Raw genomic sequence first — 20,817 nt, 5'->3', positions numbered from 1 at the left:
GTATCATATGCATATAAATATATACTCCATGCTGAACTCTTTTATAATATACGTGGCTGTGCATCTTAATAGTCTAATCATGTTCAAATCATGTATTTCTTTAAGTGAATTCTGTGTAAGTGTTATTTTTGTGTAATATCTAATATATGATTTACTAGTGTGTGCTATCATATAATTATTCTGCAAAACTACATGTTATACCATCATAAGCTGCACAGTCTAACAGGAGCTACTTTTATTGTGCACATATTTCCTTATTTTAATCCATTAATTCCAATTAGGTGTAGTTATTTTCTCTTTCATGTTGAAATTTGCTTTACACCTCCGCTTAAATTACATTTCCCTTTAATCTCGCCGTATATGTGTCTACATGCTATACTCCACAGTCGGCTGCTTTTCTCTTTTATGCGTGTGTGTGTGTGTATTGTCGTATTCGGAATATTCACAATATCACTTGGCACGGATGTTCAAGCGACTTCCGTTCCTAAAGTTTCATCTGCACAAATCCAAAACTCATTTTTAGACTCGTTCAGGTGTGACTAATTCATTTGGTGGCAGTGAATGAGAGGTGGCAATCCACCATGTTTCTGCAAATGCTCTGAAAATTAGAAATGTATGGTCGAACGCAAGGAAAATAATAGCTTCGCTGTTGTGCATAAAACCTTATGATATTCAATTACCATTAGTACAGGGAATGGTGATGATTATTGAGTCCTTGGATTCAGATTAGATGGAATGTGTTGTCCCGAGGAACACAATGTCATGCAAATGGAGGCGATAATAGAAGAATCTTTTCCGCACATATCTGGACTCTTTTATCAGCTGTCCTAATAATCTCTGGGTTATGTAGAATTTCTCTGCTAGGATTGATATACAGGACCAGAAGTGGGTATTTATGTTGAATAGAATGGCTTTTAAATCTCTAAATGCATATGTTTGGACATGTTTTCATATATTGTGTATATATATATAGTACATCAATGTCTGCTGTGCACAAGCATGTATTTGTGTTATTGAAAGGGTCACTACATGATGGATTTATCCTGATTTACATTTATAGATTACATAAAAGGTGACAGTGGGAAGATGAGCCTTTGTTTTTAAATGGCTTTAGTGTCCATGAAGCTGAATATTATCAAGCAGTTAAAGCAGCAGCTGGAGAACTGACTGACGCTTCATCAACACTAATACGAGTTCATTTTAAATCTGCATTACATAAATGAAAAGCATCTCTACACACATCAGAAATAATCTCTGTCCATACTAAAATACCTGGAAACACATATCACATGACCATTCACATACATTGGGTATATATAGAGACTGTTTTCCATCATGTGAAGGCAGCAGGATTGATATGTTCATATATTTGCAGCCTCTGAGAAGTGCCGTGCCAGAGCATTACACGCAGCTATTCATTACATCACCTGGAAAGGACACCATGCTCTTACAGTATAACCACACACACCTCTACTACCTCCAACTATCCTTTTAGCTAAAGTAGCATCTCATGTATGAACACTGTTCTCTAACATTACTTAATAATGTGATCATGTATAAGGTGAGCTGTATTAGAATTATTGCTGAAATAGCATTGGTCCAATATAATCATGCCAACTGCTTCAACAAATCACATTCTATCTTAATTATAGTGACTATCTAACTATGATTGGCACAACTGTCTAAGAGCTATGAGAGCAATGACGTGATTGGCTGAGAGAGTATATAATAATACCTTACACCCACTGATCTCCATTTACCAACTACAACGGTCTCAACAGCCTTTTCAAAAATCTCTGTATTTAAAAATTCAACAGTAGTGTGGCGTTACATGTAAACATAGTAAAACAAATCAGTGTGGCCAGGATTCTGTGTATAGGAAATTAAACTGAGGCTAAAAGTCCATGGTTCATTTTCTTTCAGTATGAGGTCATGCATGTGTGTGTGAGATGTCCTCCAAATTTGCAAAGAGACAATACACTAACCCACCAGCATGTAACATTTCAGCTCCTGTGCAACCCTTATTTATTAAAAGCATGCCGTCTGCTTTATAAGACGCTAGCTCTCTCCAAAATCCCAACAGAGAGCGGAAATGATTTGTTGTTGACGCCATATCGAGTCTGACTGATTTTTTTCACAGCTTGAAGTGCGACACAGACTCAGGAACAAAAGGAACCACATTAATAAGAAGAATTACCGTCGATATCACAGACCTACTTTGGTCCTCTGACCTCCTGCTTAACTCACACTACTCTGAACCTGAACATAATTACAGTTACTCCATTCTACTTGGAGTGGACTATGTTTGTCTAATGTGGGCTTTATTAATACATGTGGAGATAGTTGAAATATGTATGTGCTGTGAGAACAGTGGTGCATTTATGTCAGCTCAGCTAACAGGAAAGCTTTATTACTAACAATAAAAAAAGAAATAGCATCCAAGTACAAATCACCTACTATATTCTATTCTTTTTTCCTTTTTTTAAAAAAAACTTGAAAAAACAGTAAAAGGTTAAAATCCCACTTGGGGACTGTGAGCAAGCTGAAAACACAAACTTTAAATGGTATTACTTCACAGAGTTGGAGTGGTGACCTGTTACAAAACAACAGGGCTTTTTCAAAGAAGACATTTTGACATGTCACACAGGGAAAGTGCAGGAGTAAATAATATGATGAATGATGGATGAATTCCATTTAGCTGCTTCAATTTCTGGGTCCTGATATCGTGCGTGCTGCCTCATGCTGCTTAGAAACATAGACATTGTTAATATTATTAGTAACACCTGTGCTTTTCCTACTATGGTGAGTTCAAAAATCTCCATTCATTAAGAGTAGTGTTGTTGTCCACCTGATTTATGTAAGTATAGTATTCACTCTCACATGTTTGGCTTTGATTTTGGTCTCCATTTACTCCTGAGCAAAGTATCTGGCTCTTTAGCTGTGAAATACTCCACTATGTTCACCAGCTAGTCACTAACTTTGTGCTGGTTTGAAGCTGGTTTTAGCTTGGTTTTACAGCAGGGCATACACATGTGCTGGTTTGAAGCTGGTTTTAGCTTGGTTTTACAGCAGGGCATACACATGTGCTGGTTTGACTCGGTTTGATTCGGCCAATCAGCCCAGCACAAGAAGTTGAAAAGCAGCAGGTTGTATATATATATGTACACCCCAGCTGTGAGTCACGCTCAAAGTCATTGCTGTAAAACAGTGGATAAACACATTTCATTTCCTATCAGTTCTTCACAATAAAAGCCTTCCCTCAGTTTGCCGGTTGAAAGCTTTTAATATGAAGCAGCAGCAGTGACAGGAAAAGTTTTCATCAGCAGTAACTTAACGTGGCTCCGATACGGCTGAAAGCAGCCTGGAAACAGTAAAATAAAACAGGTATCTGAAAGTACTAACGGAAACACAGGAGAGAAGCTAAACTTTAGACCACAGAGATTCAGTCAGAAGCTGCAAAAGTTCAGGGAACTGAACACACAGAGGCTTTTATAAACATTTTCTCTGGTCTTCAGAACAGATATGAAAGCCGAATCTTGCAACAAACACTTCTTTTAACAGCAAATGCAAGGAGAAGAGGTGGGGCAGCCATACTTTGACCCAACTTCACAGATGGTCCATCTCGGTCCTCGTGTTTAAACTGTTAATGGAAACATAAATCAATGTGTTCCAATCCTAAAAATTAAAAATCAATCCTTGAAATATCCTCTACAAAGCTGAGGGGAATAAATACACAAACACACACACATTGCCTATCTATCTATAAATAAACATGTATTGCACTTGTCACTACAAACACTGTGCTTGGTTCCCAGCCTCTGAATAGCTGCTCACCTCACCAATTTCTCTCACTGCACCGCAACCAATCTGAACTTTGAAGGGCTGATCAATCATCTGTCAACATAGCAAGCTAGTTCATCAACTAGCTTCATCCACGATAATACGATGACACAAAAATACACTAAATTCTACTTTTGGAAATAAGTCTTCAATCTGCACATTTCTCAGATTTCTTCAGTTTTTATGAAAAAATTCAACTGACCCTGGACAAAAACGACGTTGCTCGGACTGATACATTCGAACCCTCACTGTCACAAGAAAGCACTCAACATGACACAATGGCTCAATGTACAAAGTGAAACTAAATGGAAATCCACTCTGGTTATCAGGATGACTGCAACTGACCTTCTTCACATTACACAATCAATTATTTATGTAAAAAATACTGATGAATGAAGTTTAAATAGAAGAAATGCTCCTTTTTTTCTACTAAAATAGTGCTTTTCATTAGTTGTTGTTGAAAAAGCAAACCGGGGTATTGTGTTCCCTGCATCAGAGATACAGCAGCTCTACAAACAGACCAGGCTTTTGGGCAGCGTGCCTTCCACACAGCCCATGAGGGGAGCTGTAGGGAGGGTACGGGGGTGGGGGAGGGAGGGTGGGGAGCTATGGATCGGTTTGTCTCGCTCGGCAGGCTTTTCAAAAACACGCCATGCTGTGATGCTCAGAGAGCTGCTCTGGAGGCCGGGATTCAAGTGAGGCTACTGCTTTACAAGTGGTCTGGCCAGCATTGATTTAAGGTTTATACGATCAATGTTATCAACGGCGGTTTTAGCAGGGTCACCGCATGAATGTCAATATCGCATGAGCTGAGCTGTGTCGCAATGGCCTTCTCTGTCCTCCTGTAAATGCTTAATATTAGTGCGTGTGTGTTTGTGTGTGTGTGTGTGTGTGTGTGTGTGTGTGTGTGTGTGTGTGTGTGTGTGTGTGTGTGTGTGTGTGTGTGTGAATCGCTGTCTCTTAGTAATGCCGCTCCCACTTTTCAAAAATCACTGGAAGATTATGAAATTATGAATTGGGAGATGAAATGGTCTTTCTGGACTTGATTGTCATGTCAAGAAATCCTGATTCAATCTTTGTTTGCAATTTGTGTTTTGGTGTGAGTGCATTTTAATTTGAAAAATCTGTTACAGGCCAAAGAAAAAGGACATTCTGTTAGAGGTGTGGTAATGTCTTGGTAGAGAGGGTTTTGAAATAGCATGTAGTTAGATAAAAATGGACTTAGTGTAGGGCCCTTTGTACTTGCCACAGTAAAAGCAGTTTACTGGGGATGTAAACATTCACAGCTCTCAGACATAAATATGAATCTGGTAGCCATATTTCTAATAAAATAAAAGGGCATGGTAGTATTTACTATTTGCAAAGCCCAGAGAGGACACACAATAGCATAAATCCAATGTTGCTTTTTGCCAGAAAGCTTTTGGACTTTAAGTTTGTCTCTGGCTTTATGGAATAAAGAGGATAAACATTGTGAAAGTGTTTTTTTTCTGACTTTCATTTCTTCCTCTTGTCATTTGTCAATGCTACCAAAGCTTTAGCTTCAGCTTGTGTTGTAAACCAAACAAGGTTTTTCAATTAAATCCATATTATATCCATCCATGTTGAAACTGTCAATCCTACACAATCATTTTTGATTAAAGATCACAAATATTCATTCAGCAATATTAATTAGTAATGATAACTACTGAACTGATTGCTACATAAAATGATTGATACTATGTTCTAACACTAGATGGCACACCTAATCACATTGCTTATGTTGAGAAAAAAACTATGTAGCTTATATTACATGCGCAAGATGTATAACATTATATGACAATAAAGCATATAAAAAAGTAATATAGTTTCAGCAAGCCATTATTCTAGATAATGTCTGTAAGTTTTAAGGTTGAAAAGTCCTCTCTACACGATAAAAAAATGATTGAATGTATTTTTATTGAACTGAAAAACACTGGATGGTTACTGGGTTGTTTTTTTTCTTTTTCTTCCTTTTCCTTATTTTCACCCAGCAATTCTACCAAAAGCATATAAAGCACATGAGCTCAGTGTCCTTATGATAGCCAGAGCCCTAACAGTGTATCACTTAGACACCAAATCATAGACATGTTCAGATATGTTGCAAATTAGAAGCATATAAACATATCTTTAGGACAATGGACAAACATACTAATACTTCTTGTTGAGTATTTAAACCTACAGTGTGTGTGTGTGTGTGTGTGTGTGTGTGTGTGTGTGTGTGTGTGTGTTTGTGTGTGTGTGTCAAAGTTTCTAACTCAGCCAGAACATAGCAGACAGAAACAAAGGAGCAAGCCTGGCAGTGTTTGCTGTTAACATCAGACACCATACGGCTCTGACAGACTCCACTGCTCTTCACCTTTTGGGTTGAGCGGGCACAGTGAGGGGCTTTTTTTCTTTCACACTACTGATCCTCAGCAAACTTGTACCTCAAGGGCTTCCACACAGCTGAGGTAAACCAAATCTGCCCCTATTGCCATATATATGTGTGTATATATATATATATATATATATATATATATAGTAAAAATGAACAATGGCTGTGACTTTGTGCCTTGTGCTGCCACGCCTGTGGCATTTATGACTGCAGTGAATGCAGACAAGTGGGATTTTTGTGCATTATCAGTGTACATTCTGCTTTCTACTTATTGCATAACTCTGTCATTTGATTTCTGTTTTATTCCTTTATTTATTTTTTATATAGGTTTCACTATAGTGCCTGCACAAATTAAAAAAGTTGTTTTATGGCCTCTGAGGAAAAAAAACACATTCAATCCAGCTTGAAAAAACATGTTTTATATAAGTGATTGAGTTTGGTTTAGATGCCTCCATACTGTATGTATGATTGGATTGATCCATAGAGGCCCTGTGGCAAAACAGCAGCTGATTAAAATTTCCAAATTAAAAGGGGGGAATTGTGTATGACGATAATACACTGGAGCTTAAATGTCTCAAAAGATAGACCCGTCATGCCACATTGAATATTCGATACCGCTTTAAATAAATAGCGTTTGTATTGGTCTTTATGTGAGTCTGGGGTTTACTTGGTGGCTGTCTCTGTCTGTAGGGTTAAAGCTAGAGTTGAGGATGTGTGCGTTTGAACTGACAGTGTCTCACCCAGCGTCGGTACAGACAAACACAAGGTTAGTCATCTATTATGGATGAGCAGCGGCGGCCGCAGGAGGACACCGTGGTCACCTTGTTGGATGTGAACGCACGGGGGAGAAGCTTTGAACCCTGCATGAGGGAGCCTTCCACTTTACAGAGCACTTCAAAAAAGAGCATTTTGAAGGGAAAGGATTCACTTCTTGGCTCAAATTTGGATATCCTCTTCAAAAAATTCATTTAAGTGAGTGAAAATAAATGAAATACTCAGGTAAGATTACAGTCTGGCTGGTGTAGCAGGCAACATTTGCTTTTCTGGCCTCAGACTCCAAGCTTGGTGCAGTTAAATGAACCTGATTCCCCTTTAGGATCGGGCCCATGATAAGACTGGCTTGTCTTCAAGCCTAAAAACGCTGGAGTCCCCACTCATCCATTAGGCGTAAACAGTGTCGTGATGGGCACGGTGGCCAGGCAATGAACTGTGGCTGATTAGACGTTCTGCTTCCTGGCCGAGGTGACCTGGTCAGCATGTGCAGACCTGAGACCAGTTCAACTCTGTTTCATGTGTTTGATTAAAAAAGCATGCTGTAAGGACACAAACCCCTGAGACAAATATAAAAGAAAAGGTAGGATGTGTCTTTTAACACTATTAGACAACTTCTAGCATGCTGTTAATAGGATATGGATACTTATAGATGATATAGTTACAGAAAATGTACTATGTTGACAACATTTTTCAAGCACATATGATTTATGGGTCAGTGATAAATAAGGGTTAGTAAGATGAGCATTTCAAAAATATCTTAAAAAATAATTATAAAGCAGCATCAGGTTTGTTAAAATGTACATTTAGTATTTTTGTTGGTTTGATGTCATTTGAAATGATATTTGCACCATTTTTTACCAAAAGTAAGACTGAATGTTCCTGAAAATGTCAAATGGTGTAACCACAAAAGAATGATAAATATTTTATCCACCTACAGTGTATTTAAGTGGACTTCCACTAATAATTACTTCATTTAAAAACAATTTAAATGTTTCCTGATCTCCATGATTCTCCAGATTAAATGTAATATTTAGAACAATTGTATTCCATTAGCTTTATTTAATATACACGTTATAATGTAAGATCATGCCAAACTAGTTGATATGGTGTTTTATTGAGAATTTAGTTTAATTATTTGGTACAAAGTTTTTATGGTTACACCACTGAGACATTTTTGCCATAATCCTCTAATATATTCTCTCTAAATGGATTAAAAGCAGAATTTATTTTGCTGGGTCTACAAAAAACTGAAACTGAAACCCAATATTGACAAATAAAGATGTTGCCTTGGGTTGGGGGATATTATCAGATTAATTAATAACAAAGTCATTAGTTTTAGCCTTAATCTTTTCTAAAGGGACAGAATTCGAACAGCTCCCAATGACTGATGCTTTGCTTTCCTAGTACTAGCACTATTAATGTCATGAATTGTCATTATTTAAGCTCTCTGAATAGCTTTTATGAAAAAATAACTCACCAACTAAATCTAAAAATCTGGCATCCAGAGTTCAGCTACCTCACCTGAACCCAATGACTTCCAACAATGTACTGAGCATTATTTGGGGTTGTGTAAAGCTTCAGGCATCGGCCAGGTTTCTCTAACACATTGGTTTCATGTGATTTTGCTGAGACTTAAAACAATTAAGACATTCATCGCTGCGCCCCACCTGTGCCTCCAAAGACAGACAATAGAAAGGGGTCCAGTGACAGGTGTGCCCTCGAGCTAAAAAGCTCCGTAAAGCAGCCTTCAGGAGACCCTTTTTGTATCCACAAGGTGCTGAACAAGTGACACGGCTTTGGATTTATAGGTCGGGGCCTCCAGCCGGGTGGCAAGCTGCAGCAGGGCTTGGGCGGCGCAGCGGCAACACCGCTTCCATCTGTTGTCACGGTCTGCTCATATCTGCATGCTAATCCTTCTCTACCAGCACCTTTGTGGGAAAAAAAAGCCCTGGTGGCTACACTGCTGCCGTTCTTTCAGGATGAGGAATTAACAGAAAAGGGAGCACAAAGACACAGACCTGAGGTTGATGGAATGTGAAATGCAGATAGAGAAGGGGAGGTAAAAAAAAAGAAAAGAAAAAAAAGAAAAAAAAAGAGTGAGATTAGAGGAAAATCAAAGAGGTAAGAAGCAGAACCTCCACACCGGCTCTCTCATTTCCACATAACAAATGTTGTCACCGTTCGAACCTGGGCGCCCCGCCGGATCGGCTTGATGTTCGCTAATGCATGCAAAACATGGAGAGGACTGTCAAGGTCAGTTATTTGTCATTATCTCAAGGTCTTAAGGTGGTTGACATTCAGCGGGTGTTGGGAGAGTGCGGCTCCCTGCCTCCGTTCAAGCAGATGTAGCTCCTGGCAAAAAAGTCTTCTGGAGCTGACTAATCATTTGTGTACGCAGCCATAATGTGCTTTCAATGTCTGAAAATACATATCATCCATCAAAAGCACGATTGTAATGTCTTTGGGCTGTAAAAAAGGGCACTGGGAGTAGGTGTGGCGTACAGTATCTAAGATCTAATAAATATACATTTCCTCAGGCAAGAGGAGGAAGCTGCGAGATCTGAGGATTCATTTCCTACTCTGCCGACATAGCAGATAAGGTTTGATGCAGCGCAGGCATGCAAAAAATCTACACTCTGCAACCAAATTTGGAACTTTGGACATTGAAAGGGTAAAAGTACTGATCGGTTTTTGAAGTTTTGAGCCTACGCTTTAACACAGGACAACTGCCAACATGAGTTTATGTTATAAATGGACACCTGTGATCACATTACATCAGTATTACTACGTCAAACTAATTGTTTCACTATGTCAGATTTGGTTAAGTTTGATGTACTGGGTGGGTTAAGACTGGATGGGAGGTGCTGGTTGTGTTTTCTTTATTAGGTTCTGCCCTCCGATAACATTATCACTTTTTAATTCATTGTCTTTGCTGTCTTTTTATTGAGAAAGTAGATTTTTACTTGACCTTTTATTGTGATTGGGTTAGGGTTAGGGTTAGGTTAGGGGTTAGGGTTAGGGTTTGTCCTGGTTTTGTTTTACACTCTATAACATCACTGTTACTCTCCTCATCCCCTTTATTTTTATATTCGGGGACATAATTGTCGAAATGAATGAGAGAGACAATCTTAATGTTGTACTCATGTTCATATTTGTCTTATTTTGTACTGTCCACATATTTTGACAAGTTATATTTGTGTGCTTGTTCATGGGGGAATGTTGGATCTCCTTAAATGAAATTAAAGAGTACAGTCTAGACCTCAGACCTGTTCTATGTGTAAGTGCCTTGAGATAACTTTGGTTGTGATTTGGTGCTATATGAATAAAACTGAATTGAATTATTCTGATACATTGGCAGCCATGTTGTCAACGAAGTTGGGACTCATAACCGAACTATGTGGTACGTTCATTGTCCTTTGATGTGTTGTGCCAAGAAAGGTCCAACTATATATTTTACATCAATCACCAAAAATGGAGCTAAATGGGAAAGGGAACCCTATAGCACAGTGGTCTCCAACGCTGCTCCTGTAGAGCTACTGCCCTGCATGTTTTAGGTATCTCCCCACTCTAACACACCTGATTCTAATTATTAGTTCATTATCAAGCAGCTGAAGCATGTCAAGGGTTTAATAATGAGTTAATTACTAGTATTAGGTGTGTTAGAGTGGGGAAATACCTAAAACATGCAGGGCAGTAGCTCTCCAGTAGCAGGGATGGAGACCACTCCTATAGTGTCAGCGGTTCTGTTGGTCTATGTGTGGGGTTTAACTGGTACATCAATGATCCACCAATCAGCTGATCCTGGTGTCTGTTGAAAGATCCCGCGGTTTATCACTAGCAACAATGTTTTTGTTGAAGAAGAGAAAAAACTTGACAAACCATCCCAGCATCGAGCCCCGCATCACTCCTAACAACCCTTTGCTGTTCTAAAAATCACTGTATACCACGGCCTCTTGGGGCTTATCCCTTTATTGAACATGTCAGCGCCCTGTGGCAGCAGGCTAGAGTGCACGCCATGCGTTCGATACGCATTCAATATAAACAACTCAGGCTGTGGGGTGACAGTGGAGGGGTTTTAAAAAAAGACTGAGATATCATAGAAATTATGGGGGACGAGGTTGAGCTATTATAGCAGAGAGAGAGATGTTTTGTAAATGAGACACTATTACTAGCAGTAAAAAAAGAAAAAGGCTGTTGTTCTATGACAGACATGTGCAGGATTTATCTGCTCCCCAAAAAACCAAAAAAAAACCTTTACTCTGATAAAAGTATGCAGTCAGCCGTGTTTGAAATACACGAATAACAAAAACAAGAAGGAGATAAAGTGGATGTAGTCTTATCACAGAGATGATATCTGTGAGGGTGTTTAAGCTTTGGGAAGAATAACTCAACCACAATTAAAAAAACAGTCCATCTGTATAAAATAAGAGAAAAGCAATTTCTTTAATTTATTGTTTTCATTATGCAAATTAAAGATGAAGGGTTTTTTTATGCCTACGTGTCAAAAGAAAAGCTGAACTATTTCCTCTTTGTAGCTGCTTTGAGTAAAAACCAGCCTCAGAACTTTAGTTTTACCATGACGGAGATATGCAGGATACGGAGCTCCTCCTTTGCCGAATCGTTGGCCGGATCATCGGTGGGTTCTGGGAGGTTCAGGCTGCCGTCCTGGTGGTGGATGTGGAAGAGCAGAGTCCCATTCTCCAGCCACTGCTGCCTCCAGCGGACCAGAGGGATGTCCTCCGAATTCCCGGAGATCTCTGTCAGACACAAGAGACGGATGAAGAGGATTAAAAAAAAACGACAACGTATTTACGAGAAACCATTTCCAACATCATGAAGAAGATCCACTTAGCTTTGAGCTCTTAAGCAGCAAATACAGATGGTTTAGCTTCAGTCATTATGATTTAAAACCAGACAGACACTAAATAACACACAGACAATCAGTGTGGTCAATCCTTCCAGTCAATTCATCCGCTTTTTTACTGGTAATGTACTGTAACTCAGGACAGATGCAGCCCAACACCTGTCCTAAATAGCTTGAACACCAACCTGAAGTCCAAGGACAATAACGAAAGTTAGAGGTCCAAAATCACAGTTTCTCATTTAAACAGTATCATTTAAGTCAAAAGTAGAGATGGAACAGTGTCTAATGTTCCTGGAAACAAGAGTCTGCCTATGAGGTTGTTCTCTGTATCTTATTATCATGTGATGCCACCCAGCCAATCAAATCTGTGCATTCCGATAAGCATCGCCACTCGGGTGAGATGAGATGAGAGACATCAGTCGGGAGAGTTTAGAAATTAGTGAGTCAGGGAGAAGTATTTTCAAACAGTGTGCTCTAAATAAAAGGAAAGTAAAGAGTGAAAATGAGCTTTTAATCAAGAATAGACAAATTCTTCCATGTTTTTCTCTCACAGGAAGTTCAAAACCACAAAGTCTCATTTGTTCTGAGAGCGTGGAGTGTGAAGCTCCACGATGAGACAGAGCACAAAGCTTTTGTGCAAACATACCCACTCCAATCCAAACTGAAGTCACAGAAAATAAACACACACACATTTCAGATTTAAAGTCCATCTTAATTCTCTCTCTCTCTCTCTGGACAAGAGGAAGTACTAGAGTGGGATATAAGAGGGAGAGAAAGAGAGAAGCATGTGTTAAAGCTGTTCAGTTGTTAAGAGATGTTGAGATCACTTGTTATAAAATGAATTGAGACTGTTAAGATGGGAAGATAAAGAGAAACTGACACTACACCTTTTATGTCATTGTTCTCATTTTCAGATTAAAAAATCTTTGTTATCCAAATTACATAAACACAGTCTTTATTATACTTGAAATGACAAAAGAACTTTTTTTTTTTTTCAAGTATTTATTATTTTATTGAAAACTGACAATAAGTGTTAGAGTTAGAGGACATTTCCTCTACCTGGATCTCTCTGAATGTGAAGTGAATAGACTGGTAATTATTATCTGAGGAACATGATTGTAAAATTGTTCTATCTGCCAAATACCAGAACTTTAGTATATAGTTTACTATATTATTTTAAGTTCATTCATATATGTAAGTTAATTTACTAAATATTTATAATGTTAAAACAGTTCATTATTTACACAGTTAAGTATGTCCATATGTGTGTTTATACATTATTATTTACATATCAACATGTTCAAATATTCATATCGACATCTGTAAACACTTCCAATAATTGCCTGAAGCTATCTCAGTAGTTTTCTCTCATTTAGTGTAGTCTAGCTTCTGATTGGCTAGTTCAGCCACATGTGACTTAGTAAACAAGTTGCTGATATACAGTTGAAACCAGTAAAAGTGATCTGTCTCCATATTGTTAACAGCCAGCATCCCTTCTTATATGTAACACTCCTCTGTCAGCTTCTACTGTTGAAATAATGTTAATCATCAGTGATCATAAAGATTAGTAAACAGTGATTTTATGGCAGCAGCAGAGCATAAAGGAAACACTCTGCTTTGTTACACACTTCACTTCATTACACCATACATCCCAGTCCTAGCTGTTTGATATATTAGTAATACACACCACACACCACACACACACACACACACACACACACACATACACATACACAGTGTAGAAATGGCAAACATTATGGATGCATGACAAAGCTTTATGGCTGATATTTTTATTATGTAAGTGTGAAGAGGAGTAGCACAGATGCATCAGGCTCATAAGTCATAGAGAAGTAAAAGTGCAGACTAGAAAGACATAAATCCAAACGGAGATCACAGAGAGGGCAACCGCTGCTCCAGACTGAATCCTACCTCCACCTCCACCTCCACCTCCACCCCTTCCATCACACTGCTCCAACTGTCTGCTGCTGGGATCAAAAGATGTTCTTAACCAGTGTCTGGTTACACAGGAATTACATTTAAAAAAAGGTTTTTCCAAGTGCAACCTAGCATGAACATCTGGATGTATTTTTGACTGGCACTCTGTTTGGCATTCTACTTTGATAGCATGAACTCACACCATGTAAATGAATGACATGTTTAATTACCAGAACATAAGCTATATTTAGTTAATGATTGTTTTCACACTTTTCACTTCAGTTTCACATAAACACCTCATGGATCATTTACTCACTTAAATAAACTACTTCCTGTTCTGATAGATCATATTTAGAATAACAGCATTAACACAACTCTCAATTAGACCATTTCATTTTAATATGTAAAACATATATCAGGATTTGTGCCACTGAGGTGATCCCCTGCTAGGACTAAGTATAAGAGAGAGAGGTTGTGAAAGAGAGAGCGAGAGAGTGGTCGAGAGAGAGAGAGAGAGAGAGAGAGAGAGAGAGAGAGAGAGAGAGAGAGAGAGAGTGGTCGAGAGATAAAGAGGGAGCGAGAGAGTGTGAGAGTGGTCAAGAAAAGAGTGTGGTCGAGAGAGAGTGGTCTAGAGAGAGAGAGTGAGAGAGTGAGAGAGAGGTCGAGAGAGAGAGTGTGAGAGTGGTCTAGAGAGAGAGAGTGGTCGAGTGAGAGAGAGGTCGAGATAGAGACAGAGTGGTTGAGAGAGAGAGTGAGAGTGGTCAAGAAAAGAGTGTGGTCGAGAGAGAGAGAGAGAGAGAGAGAGAGAGAGAGAGAGAGAGAGAGAGAGAGAGAGAGAGAGGTTGAGAGAGTGGTCGAAAAGGTGGTCGAAAGAGAGAGTGGTCGAAAGAGAGATTGGTCGAGATCAAGAGAGAGAGTGGTCGAAAGAGAGTGGTCGAAAGAGAGAGAGAGTGGTCGAAAGATAGTGGTTGAAAGAGAGATTGGTCAAGAGAGTGGTGGAGAGAGAGGGGGAGAGTGGTCGAGAGAGGGAGTGTGGTGGAGAGAGAGAGTGTGGTGGAGAGAGAGAGAGAGAGTGTGGTGGAGAGAGAGAGAGAGAGAGAGAGAGTGGTGGAGAGAGAGAGAGAGAGAGTGGTAGAGAGAGAGAGAGTGTGGTGGAGAGAGAGAGTGGTGGAGAGATAAAGAGAGAGAGTAAAGCTTGTGTACAGTTTAGCCTCTTCGTCTTTGAATAAATGCCACAACTCATCAAGACCTAAGCTGAGTTCTCGTGTCTTGCTTGCCATCCAGTCAAAGTGAAAGAGGTTAGCCCTGAAGCTTCCAACAACTTAAGGTGGACTCCTTTAAGGTGGATCAGCTATTCTAATGTTAGTGACAATCTTAACCACAGAAACCCTGTACGTATCAGATGTCAAATTAGATCCATTTTAGAATAGAAAATATCATTTGCACACATGGAAATCTACCTTGTGTCTTAATTCTTACTAATAACAATAACACTGAATGACTACATGTATTACACACACACACACACACACACACACACACTGAAAAACTATTTATGGACTGTATTTATGAGAAAAATGCTTGAAGGCCATTGGTCCAGCTTCATGTGGTGCATGGAATTTGAAGATGAGGTCCATCAATAACATGGCATTCTAGGTCACATTTTCTTTCATTTCAGATCAACAGTGACACTGAAAAAAATAAACATTTTATATATAGCTACATGTTTATAGCACTATCTACTCAGTGTATTTGCATTGTGTAATTCCTGGTTTACTGTTGTGTTTGTAGCCAAGTCCATCATTCACTTACAAAATACTAATAAGGAATCTGCTGTTTACTGCCAATACTTACTGGATGGTACAAAGTATACATCCTCATACTGTTTATGGATTGCTTTGGACCCTCTGCCATTGCAATACACTATTACACTAATTACTAGCATGACACGCTGCTGTACACACATCTATTATATATACATGTAAGCTTTTGTGCTCTACTATCAAATTATTTAAAGCTCTGTTTTTATATACAGATGTGTCACAATGAACTTAACAGAGAGGCAGAGCGAGTACAATGCAGAGCAGAAGGGGAGAGTGTGTGTGTGTGTGTGTGTGTGTGTGTGTGTGTGTGTGTGTGTGTGTGTGTGTGTGTGTGTGTGTGTGTGTGTGTGCTGGGGGAAGGGGGGGGGGGGTACACTGAAGGGACACACTCCATTAGTGAATAGTCCATAATTGATCAAAGTCCATACTACGCTCTGGTTTATTCGTGCGGTGGTAGCAGGGAGACGTCGCGGTCTGTAAATAATAATGAGGATTATACTTGATCAAAAGAAAAAGTCCAGAAGTGAGCGGCTCAAACAGTAAGTTAAAAAACTTGTGTTAGCATGGGAGATGAGAATTAGGACGGGAACAACAAGGGGTGGAAAGCCGCGGGGGAGGGCGTTGAGGTAAAGAGGTGCAGCAATGTAACGCACACGACATCCAGCTCTCACATCACACAACCTACTTCACAGTAGAGATCTATATATATATATATACACACACACACACACAGTCTAAACCCATGCTGCACAACACCATTACACTGATTACTGTTGAAGATGTGGTGGCAAGCAACATTTTCCTGCTGATCACAGCACACTATTTTACACTGTGCTAAACCTGAGGAACATGGAACCAGTTACACCTTTGCACCTGCACAATGTGGCTCTCAAAGGATTCTAAGCTATCAATTATTCTCTCTTCTTTATCCTGTTTTATCTGCGTCTATAATCCCTGCTTTATTATGACACTAATTATTAAAGATCAAAGTTTAACATAAAATCTTTTCTTTGAGAATACATATTTCTAATGGAAAGATTGTGTTACAAACTGGGATCATGCTTCAAAGGGTCCAATGCAAAAAAACTAAATATTATTGCATGATGGGAGATGTACTACTAGTGTTTTTGGAGCTTGTTAATAAGAATTGGAATCTAACGTTCCTATTTGATTCTGATTGTTGGATTTTGGATTCTATTCTCAATTTAAAATAGTAACAACATGAGGAGTGCTCCACTGTGCTATTAGTGTCTCCAGCAGTGGAGAGCAGCCTCTCTTCTGCACCGTTAGCTGTGTGGGAAACCATCATTGTCCAAGACACTGAGCAGGTGTTGGGTTGTTGAGGTGAAACGGACTGAGCACAGAGTTATTTTCTTCACCTCAGAGTTGGTTTAAGTTGTTAAATGCTGCAATGTGTGTTACTTAGCTAGTTTGTACACTGCTCCACCCCGCTAACGTTAATATCTGAGTGACCATGTAGAAAGTCCACAGTATGTTTGTCACACAAAGGTAATTATTTACTCATTAAATTAAAAAAAGAAGATAATCGATTTCCCCATCACCCCTGCTTTTTATACCTAGCAAAACCAAATCACTACAATTAACTATTTTTATTTCAATGTTATCTCAAATGTTTAGCTCATACATAGGACAATGATACCCAGCCGTTCAGCCCAACATTTTGGTCCAGAGTGATATAGCTGATAACAACATTTGAATGGACTGCCAAGAACCTTTGTGATCCATCATCCTCATGGTCCCATGAGGATGAATCTCAATAACTTTGGTGATCCCTTAAACTTTCCTCTGATCAATATACAGCTTAATTATCCAGGAGAATACTTACTTAGATCTACTAGATGGACTGGCACAAAATTTGGTGCATACTTGCATGGTTCCCAGAGGATCTTCGGTCATGAGTGAAACAACTCAACAGCTATTGGATTGCCATAAAAGTTGGTTACAAACATTCAATTCAAGATAAATTGTAATAACCTGAATTTGCCAAGTACCTGCAAATACATTTGTCAAATACATTATCATTGTCACCATGTTAGCACAGCCTCACAGGCCTGTTAACATGGCTGTAGACTCTTCTTATCCATGGATGGACCAAAAACAGCGTTCATTCAGTCCAATTAGAATTGCTCAACTGGCGCATACACAAAAAAGAGTTTCTAACTTTTGCTTTTACTTCCACATTATGTGACCAACTCACTATACACAGTAGAGTTTCCCTGACTGGTTCTGCCCACAAGATCCAGCACGACTCACAGACTATACTATCATGGATTTTTAAATCATTTTTCTTGGCTTGAGAAAGGTTTTTACAAATATAAAACCTCCATAGATCAAAAATTCATAATACAAAGAGTCATTATTGATTTTGTCTGCTGTTCAAGGTGTCCTGTCAACATTGTTTTACAATGGTGGTCTTTGGGGAAAATGCTTTTTGCGCCGCAGTATCGCTAGTGACCACTGGGGGAAAAAAGTCATCTGACAACTGAACAGCAGCTCCCTATGTGCTCTTACAATACATCCATGTTGTTATCCCATCCATTTTTCATCTCCCAGGCTTTTTCCCCAAGCACCTAGCTAATTGAAAACGTTCATATATAAATTGCCGTCTTACCTTGTGTACATCATGCATGTAAGCACTTACCTGGCCTAAAGTATTCATGGTAAGAGCAGGCATTAATATTTTGTGCACATGTTGTTCATGCAGAAGATTACAATGCGGTCCCTCGCCATTCACGCTGTGTGAGACTACACCGCCTTCTTTGTCAGACAGCCCATTATACTGATTACTGGCAGAGGAAACACTTGCATGTTGGATAATAGCCACAACCCTGATATAGATTATAACCCGTTTACAAAGCAAACACACCTAATGCTTTTACTGTGTCACAACAGTGCATGTGTGTTTGTAATGGTGAGATTATAACAAGGTTTGGGCCTGACAATAACTGATGCCCCCATGCTGCAGTGTAGTGAAGGAGTTCCCTCTACCCATAAATAAGATTTAAGAGTCCCGGCTGGTTTTTAACCTAAATGCAAATGATGTGCCACAATGTGACAGGGCACTTTTTTAAAAAAAAGTGTGCTCTCTTTATCTCTCTATGCTCGGGGGACTAGTTAGCCATGAGAGCTAGATTAATGAGACTGCCGCCTTGTATTGCACAGGACCCTGTACAGTACCACCCGGTGGCGAGGCAGGTGGGGGGAGGCGGGTTGGAATAAAGGGGAAAATGTCAGAAGGGATGAGAGGAGTAGTGGAGAGGGGCCACCTACCAGCGTTCAAATGGATCAAGGTAATCTGATTACGCCACATTATTAGCGAAGCTCCCCTGAATGCAGATTGGTCAGACCATTTACTTTAAAAGGCGTTTCAATTCCTTTAAAAGTATCTATCTTAAGCATTTTGAAAGCCTAATCCAAGCATAAACAAATGTCTCAGCACAAAGCACATTTTTTTTCTCCATCCCCTAATTGACTGACAGAGCACTCGGGCTGCCAGAAAGTGATAGATTACTACGGTTTCACAGTGCATTTTGTTTTTTTTCTTACACGAGTATTGTCGGTAGGTAAGCCCACAATTTGCGCTTTGCATTAAAATGAGATGACAAAGTTAGTAAAAAATCTTTTTCTCCATTTCCAAGTCACGAGCCACTTAGACCTCTGCTTATCCATGCACAGCTGATGTAATTAGAAAAATCCTTACAGGGGATTTGAGAATTTATAAATGCGATGCTTACAGTAATGTGGTGAGATTTATGCTACACAGAAGTATACAAATGGCTGTAAAGCAGTCTGTTTGGAGTCGTTTTTATTTTTTTAGAGAATTCAGCAATATAAAACTGTCAGATTTTAGCACCCAGCGGGGAGGTTGTCTTCAGTTCCAGGCAATAACATCACAGTGAAGTGTCAGTTGTGGAATAAAATCATTCATCTTATTGGAGAGTGCTTGTGGATAAGATGAGGGGCTCAGTGTTAAACTGGAGCAGCGGCACATTCATACAGGCCCTCTGGCTTCTTCAGGCTACAGATTACTGCTAACATCAACGTCAGCAGGGCTCTCTTTGTGTCTACTGTCAGTACAATGTGAGATGTTCAGTTCACCCCTATCACAAAGAAAAAAGAAACACACTGTGTTTGATCATTTACTTCTAGTGGGATCTAACCATGCAGATAGTTTTGATTATGTTGAGACAGGTATGAAATATCTGTCTGAGTTTTCTGACCTTTTCTGACACAGTGCAGGTGGATGGAATAGAAAGTCTAAGTCCTTACTTTACCTGCAGTCTACTCGCTGTTCAACTAGCCACTCCAACTCAATGCAAACTTTTTTATTCAATTCTCTGATCAAGTGTTTATGATGGATATATTTTGGGTTCACTAGCATTAGAAATGTTACTTGAAGTCCTTCTCTTTAGCATTTATTAGCAGTATATACATATCTAATAAGTGGTTTATAATAAACTATGCTGTACTTCTGAGCAGAAGACATTTAAGTGTATTAATGCACAGACATATTTCATATCATTACAACAGTGTTTTACTCTATTATTACCTGTTTATATACCAACTTCCAGTTCCCACAGTAGGAGTTATGACATTTATCAAAAGTATATTAAAACGCTCTTTTATCTGCTAAGTACTATGTCATAGTGTGTTATAAATCATTTTAACTGTTTGTATACTACTTATTAATGTTATTTATGGGGACATAAAGTAAAATGTTACTATATAAGCCCAAATAAAAGTCCAAAACTTTGTATATGCATCTTTCACCAAATTTCAATGATCACTTTATTATTTTCATTTGTTCCTTAGTTCATAGTAAGTGTAGCAAATGTAAAGAAATAGTGAATACCTTCTGAAATGTGTATTATATTTAAAAGGAAAATCATCCAGTGTATTATTTACTACTTTAGTTTATTACTTTTTTTGTTGAATCTTTCCATCTCAATGCAATAATCAAAAGGTATCATTTGTCATGTACCTGCTTATAGACGTAGCCTTTCCTTCTATGCTGTTTGATCAATTTACAACATCCATCGCTAGGAAAGTGAAGATGGATTCAATGCACTCTATGTTACCATGTCAATTTTATCCTTTTTGCTTTGAGAGATCAAATTATTTTGACTTTGTTGAGTATAAAGTCATCCAAGCCAGACAAACTGAACTGA

General features: G+C 38.9%; 1 protein-coding gene across 1 annotated transcript in view; it reads right to left on the bottom strand.

The window, feature by feature from the left end:
- Positions 1–20,817, bottom strand: part of astn1 (astrotactin 1) — a 389,683-nt gene that overhangs the window by 305,037 nt on the left and 63,829 nt on the right. The window contains exon 2 of the mRNA XM_053329701.1: positions 11,582–11,763. Within this exon, the coding sequence (XP_053185676.1) occupies positions 11,582–11,763 (182 nt within the window). The remainder of the gene's footprint in view (positions 1–11,581; positions 11,764–20,817) is intronic.

This window comes from Scomber japonicus, chromosome 12 (genome assembly GCF_027409825.1).
Source record: "Scomber japonicus isolate fScoJap1 chromosome 12, fScoJap1.pri, whole genome shotgun sequence".
Lineage (NCBI taxonomy): Eukaryota > Metazoa > Chordata > Actinopteri > Scombriformes > Scombridae > Scomber > Scomber japonicus.
This window is presented reverse-complemented; position numbering and strand designations above follow the sequence as displayed.